At 51.6% G+C, this 19,924-nt stretch overlaps 3 protein-coding genes across 3 annotated transcripts in view; all 3 read right to left on the reverse strand.

Moving 5' to 3' along the window:
* Positions 1–666: 666 nt before the first annotated feature.
* TGME49_314540 (hypothetical protein) lies at positions 667–7,197 on the reverse strand. The gene is made up of 6 exons (XM_002364613.2): positions 4,606–7,197; positions 4,170–4,242; positions 3,659–3,714; positions 3,001–3,080; positions 2,518–2,595; positions 667–1,944 (listed from the first exon to the last, which is right to left on the reverse strand). Exons 1-6 carry the CDS (start codon positions 6,102–6,104, stop codon positions 1,907–1,909), a joined length of 1,824 nt encoding a protein of 607 aa, XP_002364654.1. The 5' UTR covers positions 6,105–7,197; the 3' UTR covers positions 667–1,906.
* A 1,155-nt stretch (positions 7,198–8,352) lies between these two features.
* Positions 8,353–14,898, reverse strand: TGME49_314550 (hypothetical protein). Its single transcript, XM_018782826.1, has 7 exons — positions 14,880–14,898; positions 14,072–14,083; positions 13,555–13,569; positions 12,845–12,856; positions 12,145–12,147; positions 10,593–10,601; positions 8,353–9,952 (listed from the first exon to the last, which is right to left on the reverse strand). Exon 7 carries the CDS (start codon positions 9,896–9,898, stop codon positions 8,885–8,887), a length of 1,014 nt encoding a protein of 337 aa, XP_018635367.1. The 5' UTR covers positions 9,899–9,952; positions 10,593–10,601; positions 12,145–12,147; positions 12,845–12,856; positions 13,555–13,569; positions 14,072–14,083; positions 14,880–14,898; the 3' UTR covers positions 8,353–8,884.
* A 2,188-nt stretch (positions 14,899–17,086) lies between these two features.
* Positions 17,087–19,924, reverse strand: part of TGME49_314560 (hypothetical protein) — a gene marked incomplete at both ends in the record, with an annotated part of 4,988 nt that continues 2,150 nt past the window's right edge. The window contains 5 exons of the mRNA XM_018782827.1: positions 17,087–17,110; positions 17,770–18,080; positions 18,563–18,593; positions 19,066–19,119; positions 19,591–19,602. Of these exons, the coding sequence (XP_018635366.1) occupies positions 17,087–17,110; positions 17,770–18,080; positions 18,563–18,593; positions 19,066–19,119; positions 19,591–19,602 (432 nt within the window). The remainder of the gene's footprint in view (positions 17,111–17,769; positions 18,081–18,562; positions 18,594–19,065; positions 19,120–19,590; positions 19,603–19,924) is intronic.

Here is a 19,924-nt window from a genome sequence, read left to right on the forward strand (position 1 = left end):
GGTAAAACAGTTAGCTTTTGGAAAAACGACTTGGGAACCCCAGACCCTAACTTCCCGACGGAACGTTGACTTATTCCACCGGCCTGGGATTCTGGTAAGAATATTAGCGAAAGGCAGCTTTAAACGCGTTCTGTATTCGGTATTGGTCCGCCTTGGACAATGTGCCTTGCTGTCCCTGTGTGCAAAACGGTATGTCTGAAAGGTGGGAAACCAGATGCGGCCCACAGCTACGCGTTCGCGGACTGAGCTCGACTGCGTGGCTTGCAGCGAAAAATCATGGAAGCTGGGCGACGGATTGCGGTGCCGCCGCTACAGTGTTATACGGGCTAGAATGGAATCTGCTCGACAAGGAAGCAAGCCAAGTGGGATAGTGCTATTGATTCGAACATGATTTGTAGGCTACGTTATTGTATTTAAGGTGAATGCCACGGCTTTTCGACTCTTAGTGGTGTATCTAATTTTACTCTCGGATGCTGTACGAAGCGGACGTAAGAACGACCATTCTTTCCCCGACAGGCCGGGACGCTTCTTTTGGCGGCACTACGGCTGAAGCACTGACTCTGTGCCTATAGAGGCATAATTGGATCTTTGAAGTGTTGCCCGGTTGTGCAGTGGAAGCAGAGAGAAACGCGTAAGAAGCCATGTGCTTCCTTGGCAATTTCCAATGGCATGGACAAACATATTAGTTATACTGTCCCGTTTTCAGACGACAATGAATCACATCAACGATTCGCGGACTCTGTCAACATTCCGAGGCGCGACCAGCCGCCACCGAAGCCAATACTATCACGTCGAAGCATGCCAGTAACAACGAAGTGTCAGAAACAAGCAATCCCTCGCAAGCACTCACTGGAATTTCTTCCGATAACGTTCAGGGGTCCCTCCTGTCTCTTCTACTTCGACAACGCACAAACAAGGAATGGACTGACGCGCGCGCGGCTGCCTCCTGCCCAGGCATAACGAGGAAGGGACGGATTAAACAAGGAAACAACCTGCGTGGTTCTGACTTCTAAGCCTGACAAGGAAAGGTGTCCATGCTCCACAAATCAGATACGAGAGAATCACCTGAAGCGAAAGCCCGTTGTGGGATACCACGAACTGCTAGGCAGTTCAGAGAAGAAGCGGAAAGAAGTCTTACAGAGTCGAAGACACAACCTGGGATTGATTGAGGAAACAAGAAAACGTAAACGAAAAGAAGGAAAAAGTGCCCAACAGGAAGGACGTTGTTGTAGGGCATCACTCCACACGGCGTTGCTACTCCGCTCACAGCGAAAACACGCAATAAATTAAACATACACGGACGATCCCACAACACTGTCTGCCGGCTCTTTCCGCTTCTTTCTAACGCTATCTTCTCTTGTTGAGAACCATCATAACCACCTGAAGCTCTGATGCCGCACAAAATAATGCTCTCCCTTCCTTCTTTTCCCGGATCCACAATCTCCCGTTGCACATACGAGTCGTACACAGAATCTCCTGAGAGATCTTCATTTGCAAAACAGATATTTTCAACTCTTGATCTTCGACTAGCGTACCAATAGGCCCGCAAGCAGACTCATATATATATATATATACATACAATCAAGTACATATACAAGCAACGATACCGAAAGAGATGAGCGTGCGGACAGAGATTGACGGGACATTAGGCAAATAGTCCAGTGAGGAAGGAGATGCGCTGCGTCCACGCAATGTACTCCTTTGTTTTAAAAACGCCTGTGTATTCATTCGCCAGTTCAGAACTCTTTCACCTGAAGCCGACATCATCACGCGTTGAGACAGGACCTAGCCAAGTGTCGAGAGAATGCTTGGCACGAAGTAGCAAGTCAAACGCAGCCCGAACATTGAATGAATCCAGTCAAAAAAAGAGGAAAGACAGCATTTGCTTGATTCGGTGCTCGGTCGCTTAGCATCCCATCTGCTTCGCACTCCAAACGATGGAACCTGAAAAATCGCAGAACGCATGCCGCACGCGAAAGATGCAGGCGTTGGCAGAATGCATGGGAACACCCGGGAGGCCACGGAGCCGTGTCTCTCTGAGAATCTCTGGACCGACAAAAGTAGTGATAAAGTCTTACGCATACATGAAAACGTCCCGGTGAATGGAACGGGTGCGGCTCACGATCCTCGTAAGCGACAGCATCAACTCTGGCTCATTGACTTGCGCTCAAGCAACACCCGCAAACACAGCACACGCATGCAAACCTTATTCATGTATCAGTATATGCATATGTTTCCTTAACGCATACGCATAAACATGTATATGCATATATATATATATATATGGATATGCACAAGCATATGCTGATGCACAATCGTGTGCGTAAATCTTATCACCAATGCATATGTGAGTGTCGCACTCGCTGTGAATGCGTGGCAATGAAACATGCGAGACCACGTGTTACGAGAATCCGGTAAGAACTGCCTGTTGCCTTTTGCTTTTGTTTTTGGTTTTGCTTCGTGCAAAGCAAAGCAAAGGTGGGCAATCAAAGAATGACACACAGAAGGAGAGTTTACCGTGGACAGTTGAGATTCTCTCGTCGCGCCCGTCCTGAACAGGGTGCGCCGCTTCGCCAATGCCGAGCGCCGTGATATCTGTGCGGAAACCGGAACACGCAGGGGAAAGGAAACATAAAAAAAGAATCCGGGAACTAGCAATAACAGAGAAGCCGAGACCAAATCGCCATGCTGGTTCATGTTGCCGTCTGGCCCAGAGACAAAGCAGCGAGAGACGCCTCGAGACTAGCCTACGCCGTTATCAATACCCGGACGGACGACGCCCAAGGAAGCCAAAGAATATTCGTGAACTTCAGTATACACATATATATACACGGACGTGCGAGGAATGAGTGACACAATCAGGGGAAGTGACGAGAAAAGCATTTTCAAGAACGAGGCCTGTAGGATCTACAAGACATACACATTCGTCTCTCACAGCAGGTGTCAGTTGGGAACTGAAGGAACGAACCAATGGCCCAAAGCAGGCAGAACAAGACGTACTCATCGCGGATTTGTGGGCCACCTTGAGCTGGGCCTGCCACAGGCTAATCTGCCCCTGATCGCTCTCTGAAAAAATCGACCTGCATGCATAATGGAGAATTAAACACAGGTTTCTCAGTTGTTGCCGGTTGTTTCCCGCAGCATCGAAAATTCAGTATCCATATCCTCGACTATCTGCACATCCCTTAACCAAATCTCTGCTTGGCATGTCCAGTTTATCCCACATGACTGAGAAATACGTGGTGGAAAACCAACAGAAGAAAAACGGAAACGAAGGCGGTCCCTCCACTCACGAACAAGCGGAGAACAGTAACCGTCGACCTGTCTTGTACCCCAAGGTCACCCGCGAGGGCAAGTGCACGAGGTGTCGCCGTAGATTCGTTACCACACTGGGATTCGTTACACGCCCGAACGAAATAAAAAGGAGAGACAACGAAAAACTAAAGTCCCTGTGTCTCTCTCACAGCATCCATAGCAAAAGACGTGAAATTGTTCCTCTCAGCAACACTGCTTTCCTATCAGCCGGGCGATCTACGAGGCAGCAAAATGCTGCTACACAAGACCCGACACAGAGGCAGAAATGATACTATCCTCCAGGGTAGCCCCATAAAAGCACTGCTAAGTTGGTCATGCACGAATGCATGTTTCCCGAGCCTACCTGTGAAGGTACACGTGCTGGAAGAGCTGTTCGATGGATGCGCGCGCCCAGGAAAACTGAGGACAAGACAGCATGGGGCTGACAGGACCAGGAACGATGTCAACAAGAGAGAAGGGAGGGGATTTCCTGAAACTTCAGAAACCCCTTCGACTGACAAAGGTGACACAGAGCAGACAACAGCACGGCTTGCGTTCCTCGTAGCACAAATGACAGGCCTTCTTGCTTTTTTCCGCTGACGTGCTCGCTGGCTTGGCTTCTACCCGAATCAAACTCGTCAAAAGAGCCAACGGCGGGGCGTGAGCATCGCTCAGGTCTCCGAAGATCCACTGCGAGGGAACGTAAAACTTGGCTGGGACCCAAAGTGGGAGAAGGAACGAAACGGTGGAGCAGCATATCAGGTTGAGATCGTGGGAAGCCTACAACGGGCCGATTCAGAAGTGGCAAACAAAAGCATACAGAAGAGACGCTCCAACACAGACGACAACGCAAGGAGCGGGAGGAAACTACTTACGCTGCGATACGTGAATACAGTGGCAAGGCAGTCGATGAAGAAGCATCGCATCAAATTCAGCAACTCGAATTTCCTGAACACCCAACATGAGAAAGGACAACAGAGCAGGTCGTTTCGATTTGAACGCGCAATCAGACCTACGCATTCCACGCAAAAGGACGGATTCAACAGAGCTTTCTCGTCAGCATGAAGTATATCCGATGTATCCTGAGCCGTCAGCATGAAGTATATCCGATGTATCCTGAGCCACCATTTGCCGCATGGGTCATCCCGCGACAGTAGTGGTTGTCGACCCATTAGATCGCGGAATCGGTGGTTTGCATGCAGAGGAACTGGCAAAAGTGAAATGGCGCCACATGAAAAAAACAACCGCACATTTACTCAGGAAGAAGACCACAAATTTGGGCGTCCGCATCCGTTCCCTGGTGGTGCTTACTTGAGCGGCAGAGGCCACTTGACCTCCGGCGAGTCCTCAAACACGTCCTCGTCGATGTCTTCGCCACCAGGGTCCGCTCCGTCACCTGGCGATTCCAAAGGAGCGGCAGTTGGCACTGCGGAGTTTATTGACGCAGAATCTTCCTTCTCGCTGCCTGTAAGTGCAGACGCAGTAGCCTCGCATTCTTCGTCACTGCCTCTCTCTCCTTCTCCAGCCCTCAGATCAAACTGACTGTCCTCGGGAGCCTTCGCTACAGAGGTGGGAGAGGAACAAACGTGTGAATCGTCTTGGATCGAATGTCTTTCGGCCGCAGCCTCTCTATCTTGACTATCTGGTAGGGGCGAGGGGTCTCTGTCCCGCGGCAAGTTCCCACTGTCAGCGCCCTGTGTCGCGTTTTGCCCTTCCGCTTCAACTTCCTCTGGCTCCTCTTCAACTTCCTCTGCCACCGCCTGAACCGATGCCGCAATGGAGTCGAGTGTTCGCCGCAGCTCTGTGACTTGCTGGTTGAACTGGAAAGGGTCGTCAGTGAAGAGGAGAAGATGAGTTTTGCATCTGAGTTGCAGGATTTCGAGAAGTTCCTTCTCTTCATCCAACAGTGTCACCTCGTCGTCTGCAGCTTCCGCCTTGGTAACGTTTCCCAGCTCGGTCCCCCTGGAGCCCACACCGTCTCGCGGGTCCCCACCGAGCCCTCGAGCCTGTTGCCCCTCGCCCCGCCGCAGCTCGGCGTCTTCCAGGTCGGCAACGAGGGCAGCCGCCGCCTGGGCGACGGCAGCCACCGTCGCCTGTCTTCCCGAACTGCTGACTTCTTTGCTGCCATCGTGGCGACGCTTCCCTCCTGAGCTGTCTCGCGGTCGCACCACACTCTCGAGTTGGGCCTGAAGAACTGCTTCTCGCGCCTTAGCTCTAGCCGCGCGTGCTCGCTCCAGACACAGCGCAACGTCTTGGCGCTTCCTCCGCTCGTTCTCCAGCAAAGGCTCCACGGTTTCCCGGAAGAAAGTTTGGACTTCTGTCCTGCCTTCCGGAGCGTTCACACACGTGTCTGTCGAGGCCGCCGTCAGGAACCCTGCCAACAAGCACCGCTTCGTCGACGGCGAAAAGTGAGACTTCCAGAGCTGCTGGAAAAGTTTAACGGCCTTGGGGAACTTTGCGCGCCTCCACATGTGGCGCTGGAGGGTCGCAACCGCATCCTCCACACTCTTCGGCCCCGACGTCGGGGAAGCAGAAGCGGCGTGTGGAGCTGAGCACGTCCTCGCAGCTTTGTCCTTGGCTTTTTGCCCTGCACTCGCATCCGCAGACGGAGAAGATGTTTCCGGAAGAATCAGGCGGCGGCGCTTTTCTTCTGGAAGGACGATGCGAGAGGCAGCCTCGGCTGCAGCTCGGCGGCGCTGCTGCAAAAGATATTTCTTCTGTCTCTGGTAGATTCCATCGAGCAGACGTTCGGCACGAGAGCGGCCTAAGAGAGAGGTCTGCTCTGCCTGGCGTTCGCGAATGGAAGACATGGTGGGAGAAATAGAAGGCCGAGGGATAAAGGCGCGACAGCCCTGAACAGGACAAGCGACGAGCGGAGTGCGACGAACGTAGAAAAGAAGAGAGGAAGAACGCGTCGAGAAACCGAAAACGTGCTCAAACACACCAGCCGAGAGGGCAGCTATCGACGCAAGAGACAGACGAACTTGGCCAGTGGGAGTCCGTCCGCCACTCAGGAACACAAGCAGGTTGACGAGAGGATGAGAGAGAGCCTACTCGCGTCAACAAAACGAAACTCACAAAAATCGGGAAAATGAGGTGCGCACCTACATAAAACGGCCACAAGAAAAAGCGTGAAAGATGTGCGGCGGAAACGATGTGAAATGCGCCCCCACAAATAGTTGACGACAAAGAAAGCAACGAAAGAGAGCCAGAGGCTGATAAGGTCAGTTTACTAGCGAATGACGCCAGAGGACGGGAGCCATATGGCAGAAGACCAGCTGTGTTTTTCAGTGGATTGAAAAGGAAAGTAAAGAAGGAATAACGAAGGAGGAGAAAGCGGAGAAAGAAAAAAGAAACAGGAGGTGGAAGGGCGAAAGAGGGATATGAGACACGGGCAGATGAGTGATAAGCGGGGAAGTGAAGTTGACGAAATGGCACATAGACAAGAAGGCGTCAACAGCTCAATAGAAGAAAACAACTACGGACGCTCTCTCCTGGAATTCACAAGAAGACTCAGATGAATTTGTGCCTCGCGAGCGCGTCGAAGTCGAAACTCCAGTCATTACGCCTCGTTTCACAACGACCCCCGTCCCAGTCTGCAGCATGAAGTTAGCCCAGCTGGAAACATGCAGCAAAAAACTCGGGAGTCAAATGAATGGCAAAGCTCGGGTGACGCATTTACACGAGAAGCCTCGGCGAAACATGTGAGGACGTTTCCAGGTAAGCGTATTTTCGGAGGGTCAGCTCGCCATCGCGGAACGGAGACAGAGCAAGGTCGCAAGCTCAAAATGCTGTCGACACAAGAAAATAAATCGGCGTAAAGAATACTTAAAACCAGGGACGGGCAAGTAATATCGGAATGTTAAAGAGGCAATCGAAGCAGACAAACACGGCAGGTTCCAGGTCGAGAGGATAAGATTTTATCAAAGTGCATGCGCCACTTTGTCCCCGGGTCGACAGAGCAACATCGGATATGGCACAGCACACACACACACGACCACGCTGGCAATCGAAGAAAGCAGGCGACAACTCTGCCTGGTGATGTTCTTAGAGAATACCTACATCATGATGAATATTAAATCAATAAAGGGCTGCGAGAGCTTCATTGTGTCTCGTTTTGTGAGGGGTTCGACAAATTCGTACGATCTTCCCTGCACGAGATGGGGACAGTGCTGTGTATGTTCTTTGCGTTTCTCTACGTGGCAACAACAGCGTCAGTGAGACAAAGTATTCCATATTCTGAAATTGTTTCTACTTGAAGTAAGTTTCTCTTCGCAAGAAGGTGACGCAGTTCTAGAGGAAAGCGCTCTCTGTTTACAGGCGCTGTACGTGTCGCGGTAATTTCGCTGTTCACCCGCATAAGCGACCGAGTTAAAAATGAAACAGATTGCTAATGCAGTGGGAAGTTCATTTATGGCAGGGCTCGACTATGGAACCAATCAGGACTAACGTATCAACCGAAAAGAACGTGCAACTGAACAATGGGAAGCCTCGAGGCATTTCGTTTCTGTCGCTTCTAGCTGACACGCCTGCTCTCAAGCAGTTGAAACCAACCTTGCTAAGTACTAGACTCTGAATTACGCGCCGCAAGCTGTTAACAGAATGAGGGATGTTCGCAAGCTATCTACTGGAAAGGAGTTTTCTGGCGTGCTTAATTGCCTTTCCATCTCTTGCAAACGTCAGTGTGCATGATAGCATGTGCCTGACACGCTTGCCCTGCAGATATCATTGCACACTCCCCACAGATGATCAGTTGTTGGAATTCTTCCTGCTCCAAACGTGGAACGGTGAATGCAGTGTCAGAGTGTGGGGGCTGAGGGAATGTGGCATTCGAGCAGAAACGGAAACAACATCGTACGGCTCGCTGAGAGCTGTGACGGTATAGTAACAATCCTGCGAAGAAAGTGTGCCTCTTTGAGGATGAACACAGGCAAAGAGGGTTGTGAAAGAACGAGTAGAGAACTCGACGTCTATTGTTGGATTGAACAAGACGATACATTTCCTGTGATCTCTTCAAAATCGATACATGATGTTGTTTCAACTCGTACATATTGCACCCGTCAGAACACGCACATAAAAGCATGCACAGTGCTCTGTACAGTGCTTGGGTCCCAGATGCTACACTGCAACCTCACAGTCGCTATGCGCAAGCAATAACACATGGTTTGTGCACCACAAAAAAGTCACAAAATATACCCAATTACCACAGAACACTGACCCGTGGCTGAACCACTTGCGCCTTGTACTAGACACATTGACCCTCCGAGGAATGGGGCGACGAGTACCCCTGGTAAACCACAGCTCAAGATACTTTGAACAACCTTCATCTCCCGCATTTTGGAGGCAAGCCGGAAATTTACCTTTCGCGTTACAGAGGTCATCACTTCCCGATAGGTTCGATTAATTCTGCAGCGGTCCAGTGGTGGCAGTAGCGTACACTGACAAACAGCGGTGATTCTTCAGCGAAAGAGCCCGTGCGACAACGGTTTGACTGAAGACGCCTGATACCCTTAAGCATAAAAAACTGAAGCCCCGCTGTGATACTGAACAAGCGAACGAGGTCCAAGATATGAGTGTGGAGCTACTAGATTTAGCCCTTGCGAGGAGTCCAGCCGGCGGTAAACATCCTGGCTTCGAATGGGGAAAGTGGCGTCCCGCCAGGGGTTTGCGTTAGGTCTTGGTCTGATATGATGCGATCCGCTGTCTGCTTCTCATCGAGAGTTAGTTCGTTCTGTCTTCCCGCAAGCCTCCACAAGGTCGCCTTCAGAATTGCTCGTCTCACCTTGATATGTTTTTCCAAATGATTCAAGTAGGCCTCCGGCACGTCTGCGGGCATAGGCTTGCCCTGCGTATCAAGGCATTCCCACCCAATACGCTTTGCCGTCTCAATGTAGTTCAAGAAGAATAACCGCTGGAGTTCCATCGTGTTGACTGAGACACGTGTGTAAAAACTTTCATAAAGCGCCTTATTTTCGTCCAACCATTTTGTGCCCACAACCTCGGCGAACTGGTGGTGCTCGCTCCTTGCGATAGAACGGATGGTATAAAGTTTCACAATTTTACTCCAAAACTCATGTGCCGCTTGTTCTTCCGCGGTCTCCGCTCCGTTCTCGCATGCTTCAGCGAAGCGGCGTAGGGGACCCGTTTCGACAACTTTCTCAAAATGGTTTTGCGAGTAAGCACTGACATAGCTAACGTTTACGAGATGCTCATCCATGACACTCGCCATTGCTTCGTTCATGTTCGGTGTAAGGAGGACCGGCAAATTCCCTTCCCGAGGCGGCCGCTGCGGTCTCAGACGCCGGGCCAATCTTTGGAGATTTGTCTGAGTTTTCGAGTCATCCGGGATTTGAAGGGGAACCATCTGGAGGAGTTCCTTAATGCTCTGACCCTCAGGAAGAAGCAGGTCTTCACAAACAGCTTTTGCTGCTCTTGCAGCTTCCTGCTCCTCATCGTCACGAGGCGCCGGCAGGAGGCTGACAGACGCAATGGCCTGGGAAGCCTCAACAGAACCAGGCTCAGGAGCCACTGTAGGGGCGGGCCGGGGAGCGGCATCGGGGGCATGTTGAAGGTCCCGAGGCATTTCGCGTTGCGATTGGTTCATGTTGACGTTGGCGTTCCGCGCTCTTCGGTGCCGTGTGGAGAACAACCTCGCTAGCTTATGGTACAGAGGGCAAGGTAAAAGCAATCGCACAATCAAACGGAAATCCTACTGATGCGAAGCCACCACCTGCTCCTTACGGCTGGAGACACAGGACCCATCCTTCGGACGAAGCCTGACCGCTCTCTCGTATGTTATACTCAGGAAAGTTCATGGATTAAGTACTAGCTATCAACCCCAGTGTCAGCAGTTTGTTCCATGTAAACCTCAAGTGGCACACACAGCGCACGGCACACACACATCGTCTTGTCCTCTTGGCAACCTACGTCGCGTGGGGTCCGACGCTAAGACGAGCCTGTTGAGAGAGAAACTGTCTGCGCTTCCGGTCCATCTACAGCCTTCTCGACAAGTCTGCATACTCTACAGGCTGCCGCTAACCTGCCAAGCACGAATGCCTACACCTGACATACGGTGATCCAGGTATCGGCTCAGTTCTAAGGCATGAGTCTCCATCAGAGCGGCTCCTCGCCTGACACGAGTTCGCCAAATCTAGACGAAGGGTAAACGTCTAGTGACCTGTGCGGGAGGCACTACGCGGCATTACACTGGTGTAGGGACTGTTTTCACCTGACCTCTCTAGAAGCAACTGATCAGTGTGATGCAAGCTCATCCTGAGCACAATAGCCAAATTGCTTACCAAAGCCGCCTGCAGTTCACAAGCCAAGATAAAACACACAATTCCAGCGTCTGGGAAAGCATTTTATTATTTTGGAATTGCAGCAGCACATTCGTCACGTGCGGCCACTCTAAACCCTACACCGGCTCTGCGCCGAGCTTGTTTGCCTGTTTTCTGAGTTCAGAGTAGCCCCCCATATCCCCAAATCGCTGCCGTTTATCTACGGCATCAACAACATCCAGCCTCCCCCCTTGAGGCTTGACGCCGTGGTGTGCAACGGTACTCTTGGCACATTGAGTCTTTGTCCCGCACCAGAAATCTATCTGCAATCGTACATATACATACATTGCTACACAAATACAGACCACGTACATGCAGATGAGTTGTCTAGCTATACAGGCTTCATGGAAGTCTCCTCGCCCCAGCCGTTCGAAAGATTTCTGCTGGGTGGACTGCTTTCGGGCCGAAAGCAGTTCTCGCTTCCAGCAGCTAGGACACACACTTGCAATGCCGGCCGCTCATCACGATGAGCAATTTCAACTGCGAAGAAGGTCGGTACCACTGCATCAAAGAATCACCCGTATCGTGGACGTAGCAGCAGTGCCGCCCTGATGGAGGTCCTTCGCATCCGTCTCGTGTTCCCTTCCATAAGTGTTAACTGAAAACCATTTGCAGAGGCACACGCTATATCTCGTAATTGGTCAGTCGTAACAGGCAGTTGGCACGACGAACTAGGTTAAATTCGATGGACAGCTTGAGCATTCAACTGGTGAGGCGCGTGATAGCATTCTCTTCGACCTCCAACTCCATGCTTTGTAATCAATGTATGTGATGACGCAAACCACAGAATTAGCGTGTAGACATCTCCCTCCAGGTTCCATTCGCTTTTGTGGCCCAAAAAGGCGACACATCCCCAGAAGGAGCCACGCAGGAGAAACGGACAAGACAAGATCTCCCTCGCCTTGCGTGTGTCCGCTGCGCAACACAGGTCACCTGACGTCGGTACACCCCAGACGATAGAATCTCTTGTCGGAGCTATGCCCAGGAACGGGACCTCAGCAAAGGACACTCACCGCCTTTGTAATCGTTGAGGGTACCCCGAATCCATGAGCTTCCCATTAAGAAGCCGCCCACTCGCCTGATGTTCTTGTCTGATCGATGGATATTCCCTCTGCAGCTAATCACTGCACTGTTCACAAACTCTGTTTTCGTACTCATGCTAGAAATCGTCGGTGTACGCAAGACGCTGTGAGAGCTGCCCCGACACAAGGGTCAGTCGGGGTTCATCAGAGTGATTTCACATTTATGTTTTCAGTCTGCTTGAATCCAGACAACACACACATAAGCACATATCGCCACCGTGACCAACTCGTCCTAACGGAGAAGCCAAAGCAGTGTGCCATCATTAACTTGGAAGACACAAGAGCCGCTACACCATGATGGAGAGCCGTCGGCTGCAACTGTTTTTGCCTGGCGTGCTCTTCCCTTGTCAAGGAAGGCTTAGATCAGTGGCCTTAATTCATATGGATGCGTGTGACTCCCGTGTCGGCAGGGCAACTGTTATTCCACTTACAGACTGGGAAAAACAATGCACAAATGAGAAGCAGGGGCAACTTCACTGTCGCCAAACCCCTCATACGTGTGAGGCCATGCTCTTAATTGTGGCTCATCGTGAACAAGCGCCTCATTCCGTTGACAGATGGGCACGAAAAGAGTCGGTCACGACGAGGCCTCATTTAATATCCCCGAGCGCCAGAGCCTGTTCGTGCTCACAGGCCACAGAGACCCAAAACCACGAACAAGGATATGTGTATCGGCTTGCTGTTAGAGTGGTTGTATTAGATGATATGGTAGCTGCATGGAACACGCGGGGAGAAAAAGCGTTCACGACAAGGTCTCCGTGCACAGCCACTGCAAACGATTTGTATCTAGTTAATTCGAAGACCTCTCTACACACTTGCCCCAGAGTTTGTGTCGTTGCTCGACCAACCTCCTGGCCAGGTGCCCACCATTCCCCTCCAGCTTCTGAGCTTGTGTTCCGTATAAACCGGTGCGTTTCGTGTATGTCTACGAACTAAGGTTTCCTATCATCTTGTGCAATGAACTTCCAAAAACCAAGTTCTGCCCCAGCCGACCAAAAACGACGACTCAACCAGTTCGCCACTACGACCGGACGAAAGCTTGCAGCGGCTCTTATTATGTAGGCGCACAAGGTTGGACCCTGCATCCGACAAAAAATACTACGTCGGTCCAACAAAGCCAAGCAAACTCACCGCTCCGAGAACCTGACGATAAACAAAAACAGAGGATTGGAGATGTCCCCCATGCTGTTCAGGCGTCCTTCACAACCGTACAATTTCAAACAACAGCTCCATCGACAACCCGGCGCCGTACTCCATGTTCTGCGAGGAGAGAGTTTCACATCTCTACCGGTTTTGGCCTAGTCGTGTGCATGAGCATGCACTGGTATACATGCACGGCTGCCTACTCTTCCCCCGCGGGAGCAAACTCCAGTCTCCACAAACAAGCACACCACGAGCATGAAATGGCAATGCTCCGTCCATCGTTGTGTCTTCTCGCGCGATGCGCAGTCCGTTTCAGGTGGAGGAAATCCGAAGTCCATGGTTGTACGCCCACGAATATGCGTTCTGCGTGTTTTCACAAAAAAGCGTTCAGCGGTCCGATAGCTACTACGACCGACACTGACAAAGCATATGCATGTGGCAATTTTTCGATTGTACCACGCATTCACACTGACGCATCCAGTGTTGTTAACTCAACTGCACGACCATAAAACATGGACATCAATACGCACCCACGATATGTACAGCTATATCGATATCAATATGCATATATATATATATATATGAAGGCCACGTTTCTCTCGAGTTTCCCTTCCCCAAGAAAGGCGGAGTTCATTTCTCCGCCGGCAAATCTCATTTGTGCGGCAGGCCACCCATTCGCAAACAGCTGCTTTACTTACGACCTTATACAAGCTCTTCGGAATACAAAAACAACTAAAGGAAAGGGGATGTGATGGTTTTCTGGCATGCTCGGAAGCGGCACCAGTTGCGGCATACACATAACGTTTGCTCCCACGGAAATAATCCCGCGGACAACCATAAGCTACGATGTAAGCGAGCTCTTTGCAGGTGTGATATCTCGCATCATGAATCACGACGACGGCGACCACTGGACCAGCGAAAAATCTGTCCATTCGCCCTCGCCACATATTGAAGGACACGAGGACGCCCGCAGCCCACAAAAGGTAATGCAACGCAGAACAGATCTACATGTGCATACGACCAGAAAGATAGACAGCTTCGTGCAAGCGAACAAACCCATCAGTTCACCCTATTTTCCAAGCGGACCACTCTCAAATGAGGAGGCAGGGACCCGAGAATCGATGCACTGTGTGCCCTTCCTCCACATGGTTCTCTTCCGCAAACCGTCATGCTCGTCGGCTGGCCAATACAGCACCCCACAGATCTACAACTTACGAGTTCGCTGTCCTGTGGGCAAGGTGCAGGAAAAACGAAACTCCGCAGCATGTGAGAAATGTCTGCATGGCTCAAGGAATGGGTGAGTTCCACAGCAACCCTGTTTCATCCACTTGATCTCTATGCGCGCCGCCAAGAAACAACATCATACGGAAGCCGAGAGAGACGTTAGAACACTCTGTGGTGCAGAGAGCCTCCCACTTGATCGCATATGTCTACGTACCTCTCTCACACACATCACGCGTCCGCACACATGTTCGCTCGATTCTCCAGTGTCGCTCTCATCAATCAGAGGAAACTCGAACAAAACGTGTTTTTGCACTCCCCCTGCCACCCGACAGAGGCGCCGCATTACCTGATCGTGCATCCCATTCGCTGATGCTCGCTCCTTTCTGTTAGTCCTGCCCTGAGAAATAATCGCGGTGTGTTTTCTCTCCAACACCCACATGTGACGTAAGTAAAGGAAACGAGGCTCAACCCCAGCGTCGGGGCTATTCGAACAAAAACCGACTCAGCACACATCACGAGGATGTGGTGAAACTTGAGGCAGACTGGAGGCAAACAGTCCGGCAATTTTCCGAAAAGAACATCGCGACCTGGAACCAACTCTTGAGCAAAGCTTGCTTCGGACCCCGCCAACGAAAATGGAACTGCCTAGTTGCCGTCGAAAAACGGATGACCGCAATAGCGGATCTGTCTTCGCCCTTGGGAGACGAGAGAACAGCGGAACACCCAATTCCGTGTTTCTGGCAAACAAAGGGGTCTGCGCCGCTAGCTGTACGCGTTTTGTGTCCTCTCTAACACTCACTTCACCGGACACATCCGCCTGAAAGAAAGCGTCGCACAGACAAACAAATCGAATTCGCATACTGATGAATCACAAACAGGCACACCGACTCCATTCCCCCAAGGACAGAAGCCATATAGAGTATCTCCTCCGCAAGCTCTTCGGCTTGACAACTGTACCTTTGGCAGTGACCTAAAGTCGGGCGCCTCACAAAGGGAAAATCACCCTTTCAGAAGTTGCAGGCTGACGACAACTGCTCCACACTAGACAGCCAGTACATTTGCCCCGAATGTAACCCATTCACGCACTAGGGCCTGGGAAAAAACCAGGGGGAGATCCACAATGCAGAGAGCATCAGTGGGTAACCAGCCAGCGCGCTGTCTCTGATGGGGCAGCAGCTAGCAATGCGTCTTCAATGCCCAAGGCGGCTGGCAGAAGACAACGTACCGATGAAAAAATCTGAGAACAAGTACAAACCAAAGAAATCACGAACCACAACATGGAACGAGGGACGCCGGGATGGACCAGCCCTGACAAATCCTTTTGGACTACTCGACCTCCTGAATATACGCATCCTCCTTCCTATACATTATCTCCTAGCATAAGCATGTTGCTTCTTTCTCAACCCGGTATGGATTTCTGTATGCGTGCCCGGCACCAGCCCTTCCACCTGATGCGCCCGGCGTATCACGGGTGGCAACGGACGAAGAACAGACACAGAGAGGAGAGGGCAACTACGACAGCTCCTGCCAGAATGAGATGGCGTTTTTGTGCACGCTGGCGTTACCTTTTCAACACGTAGAGGACAGACTCGTGCAACTCCACAGCCCACAGCAAAACACGCAAAAGGCAAGTCGACTCTTCTATAGAGTAATGCAAGTCAAACAAACGCCCAACAGCGACCTCGAGTCACTCAGTTACTGGGCAAATGTCCACTGAAAAAGACTCATGCGGAACCGAATGCCACGTGCTTGCCTGCGGCATACCGAAACCCGCATACTTCCCCAGGGTGTCCCATAGGACACCAGGAGTGTATAGAGACCCGCAGGCGCGACGCTTCTACTGGCGATACACAGACTCATTTGAAGGTGTTGCATAAATTTGCAGCCACAAAATGAACGATGGGAGTGAGCACCTCTCAAGAACCACGCTGTGTCTTGTTGTGACTTCGGCGCTCTCCTTAGCGGAGACTTACGCTCCACAAAGCCTGACAAACAACGAAACAGAAGCGAGCACAACAGCGACACGTCGAACACCGCATAACCCACATAATTCAGCCGGTGAGAGGAACCTACCCCCACGACACAGCTGAACTATTTATTGCTCCGCAGGCGGCTACAAAATGAATACTACACCATCGGCAACCTACCACGCAAGCTTGCGTTTCACTGGCCCGTATACGAATCAAGCTCTCTTCACCCTGTCATTCTCGGAGGCCCACGGATGCCAGGGACCTAGCCAATATCCGAATGCGCCCGCGATCCCAGCCAACGTCTTAGCAATCACACCTGAAGAAACCTCGAGCGGCACCTGATAAGACTACAGGGACCCAGGAACGTCGCAAAAGACTAGCGGCTCGCTTCCAGATGCACAAAACACCATTCAAGTTCGCCGAGGTTCTCCACTGTTGCCAATCCTGTTTGACGTCTGCATCCTACCCACGCTGTCGAAACCCCTCTGCGCACCTTCCAAAACAAAGGACAGCACCGAGGAACCACGCCACATCCGTGCCATTTATGATACCGGACTCAGTGCAGGTTGCTTCATGACAGCACCGCCACGAACTATGTGAGTTAACATCTCTCAAAAAACACAGTGGTTACCTGTGACTGAAGCGCTCTCCGTGGGACAGACGTACTCTCAAGAGAGGCTGACATGCAGAAAAACAGAAACGATCACGACGGTGACACGTCCAACACCACAAAGCCCGCTGGCTCCACGAAGAAGCCTCTAATGCACTTTGAGCAGCATTGACCCGCCCCTTGCTTTGGCGAGCCAGTCCACAGTGGAGCAGACGAGAGAAAAAAGCCTACCAAGCAAGCTTGCCGTTTGCTACGCCGTAGACGAATCAATCGCCCTTCCGCCTGTCATTCGAGGTTTTCCAATGCTGCCTGATTTGTTTTTCGACGCCTGCATACGAGTCATCCAGGTAAAGAGATCCTGGTTGCCTTATGACGCAGAAAAAGAAGTCAGCGAAGACCCGAACCAAATCGCAGCCCCGCTACCGGCTATCCCACACTAACATTCATTCTCTGCAAGAGTGGACAGCGACACACTTGAAGATGTGAATGTGCGTATCTCACTTATCGAATATCGGTTTCGTGTGACTGGAGCCTTCCCCAAGAAAAAATATTTCTCCCCCAGAGTCTGAGGACCAGAATGTACAGGCTAGCACAAATCGATTAAGACAACTGCATCAGCTCACGCTGCTTAGTAGGCGATTCCGATACGTGATTTCTCGGCATCAATGGACACTTCAGAGCTCGGCGCGCGGGTACACAATTGGTACTACAGCACCAGAAACCTACCGCATGAGCATTCTTCTCCCTGACCCAAATACAAATCAATATCCCTTTCCCCTGTCACTCACGGCAACCAATGAATGGCCGGCACCCTGTCCATATCGTACTGCACACTCTCCTCCAGTCATCGCCACAAACCCAAACAGCAGCGACACCCCACAAGACACCAGAGGCCTAGCACCGCCGCCAGAGCCTAGCGGGGGGCGGTTGATCGCCGACACACAGCGCGCACCACAAGCTGGGGGTGCCGGTGTTTTCCAGTGCTGCCCGTCCTGTTCCACCCATGCCTACGCGGCAACTCGACGGCGTTCCCCCGGATACCCTGTGAACCAGCACACGCCAGTGACGAACCGAACCACCCCTCACGCCACGGATGCTGCCAAACTCACCCCCGCCTGATAGATGAATGGACAGCAACAAACATGACGGTATGAATGAGGATCTCTCAATAAACGAACACAGATTTCCTGTGTCAGCCGCGCTCCCCACGGAAACACAGAACCTGCGTCAGCATCTGACGAACCAGAAGTACAGGCGAGTACAAAACGTGCAAGACAACACCAACACTGCCAGCCGCCTCCAGCAGAAATCATGCTACAGACGATCCCGCAGATAACTCCCCGTGCTGCAAGAAAGAACAAAAGCAAACCTGACGGCGTGGCCGTGCACCTCTCGATATACCAACACATGTCTCCTGTGACTGCCGCGCTCCCAGCGGGAACGACGTACCTCCCTCAGCCTCTGACGAACCGTAAGTTCAGGAGACCACACAACGTTAAAGTCAACCCTAACAACTCTGGCTGCTTCCTCGACGAACCCAATGCCTGATCCTTTCGCATCGTTAGCTTGTATTTCGCTCGGCAAGCGGGTACGAAATCGATACACTACGCCACCTGATACCTACACGGGGACAAGCAGTGCTCTTCCATGAATCAATATCCCTTTCCCCTGTCACTCACGGCAACCAATGAATGGCCGGCACCCTGCCCATACCGTACTGCACACTCTCCTCCAGTCATCGCCACAAACCCAAACAGCAGCGACACCCCACAAGACACCAGAGGCCTAGCACCGCCGCCAGAACCTAGCGGGGGCCGGTTGATCGCCGACACACAGCGCGCACCACAAGCTGGGGGTGCCGGTGTTTTCCAGTGCTGCCCGTCCTGTTCCACCCATGCCTACGCGGCAACTCGACGGCGTTCCCCCGGATACCCTGTGAACCAGCACACGCCAGTGACGAACCGAACCACCCGTCACGCCACGGATGCTGCCAAACTCACCTCCGCCTGATAGATGAATGGACAGCAACAAACATGACGATGTGAACGTGCGCCCTTGAAAGCACTATTGCTGCTTGTGGCAGGCACCTCCGAAAAAGCGACTTACATGCTTCTGCACCTGACGAACCGGAAGAACAGGAGAACATAAACTGGTCAACTCACCGCCGGCCACGTCCAACCGATACTGATGTTTTCGAGGCATCAACGGATCTTTTCTTGCTCCGCAAGAGAGAACAAGGTGGACACGACTGCACCATAATCCTATCAGACGAGCCTGACTTTGAGTCCACTGTATACGAAGCTATTTGCCTCACATAGAGATGCTCGTAGCGCAGCAGAATGTGGCTAGAGCGAATCGGCAGACCGTCCGTATAGTGTCAATGGCATGCCCCAATTGTATCTCACTAAAGTTGCGGTGACTATCGCAGTAGCCAGGACAACGCCAGTAGCAACTGCCACCTTACGGATTTTGTCGAAAGAGAAACGGGATTGAAGACATGGGTGAAGCCACCAGAAAACACACCTCTTCTACACACAGCGAGAAGAGGTGCTGCTGCGAAACGGATGCTTTAAGGCATACTAAGACGGCGTACGACAGCCAAAAAATACGTCGAGCTCCCAGCGCACGCCAACTCACACCACAGATGTAATGTAATTTGCAATTTCCATGTACAGCCTCCACAGCCGCGAGCACCATTTCGTCATACTCAGATGCTCATGTAGGTTGGCATTACCGATTACTGGTCTCCTGATGTGTGTCTTGGCATTTGTGAACACGGCACTTCGGCGACAAACCAGAGCACGTCCACAGACCGTCAGCATGGTGTGGTGCCGGGATCGTTATGCCATCACGAACTCATTACTGCTCGTTTGTGTCAGTCTATGTGGTCATAAACGCATATTTAATGTTGCCGCCATGGTGTCATTTACTTTCTTTTTGTCCTGCAAGAGAATGCAGCACCCGCACACGATGCAGCAATTGCTTTCTGGTGCATTCCTGAGGACTACGTTTTTGTCCCAGCAAATGCTGAAAAAACTCGACGTCAGGAAAACGTTATGAAAAACGATGGCTCTCATTGTCCCGCCCCTTCCATTGAATAAAAACGTTCTAGGACGTTAACGACAGAAGCGGGTGCAAGAGAGTCCGAGCGATGCTCTATGAAACACCATTCTCCGCGAAATCGACATGGACGACTGATCCATCGGGTCAAGGTTAAACGCTATAATCAAAAAGGGTGACGTGCTAGTGACGAACATGCAAGTG

This window comes from Toxoplasma gondii, chromosome XI (genome assembly GCF_000006565.2).
Source record: "Toxoplasma gondii ME49 chromosome XI, whole genome shotgun sequence".
Lineage (NCBI taxonomy): Eukaryota > Apicomplexa > Conoidasida > Eucoccidiorida > Sarcocystidae > Toxoplasma > Toxoplasma gondii.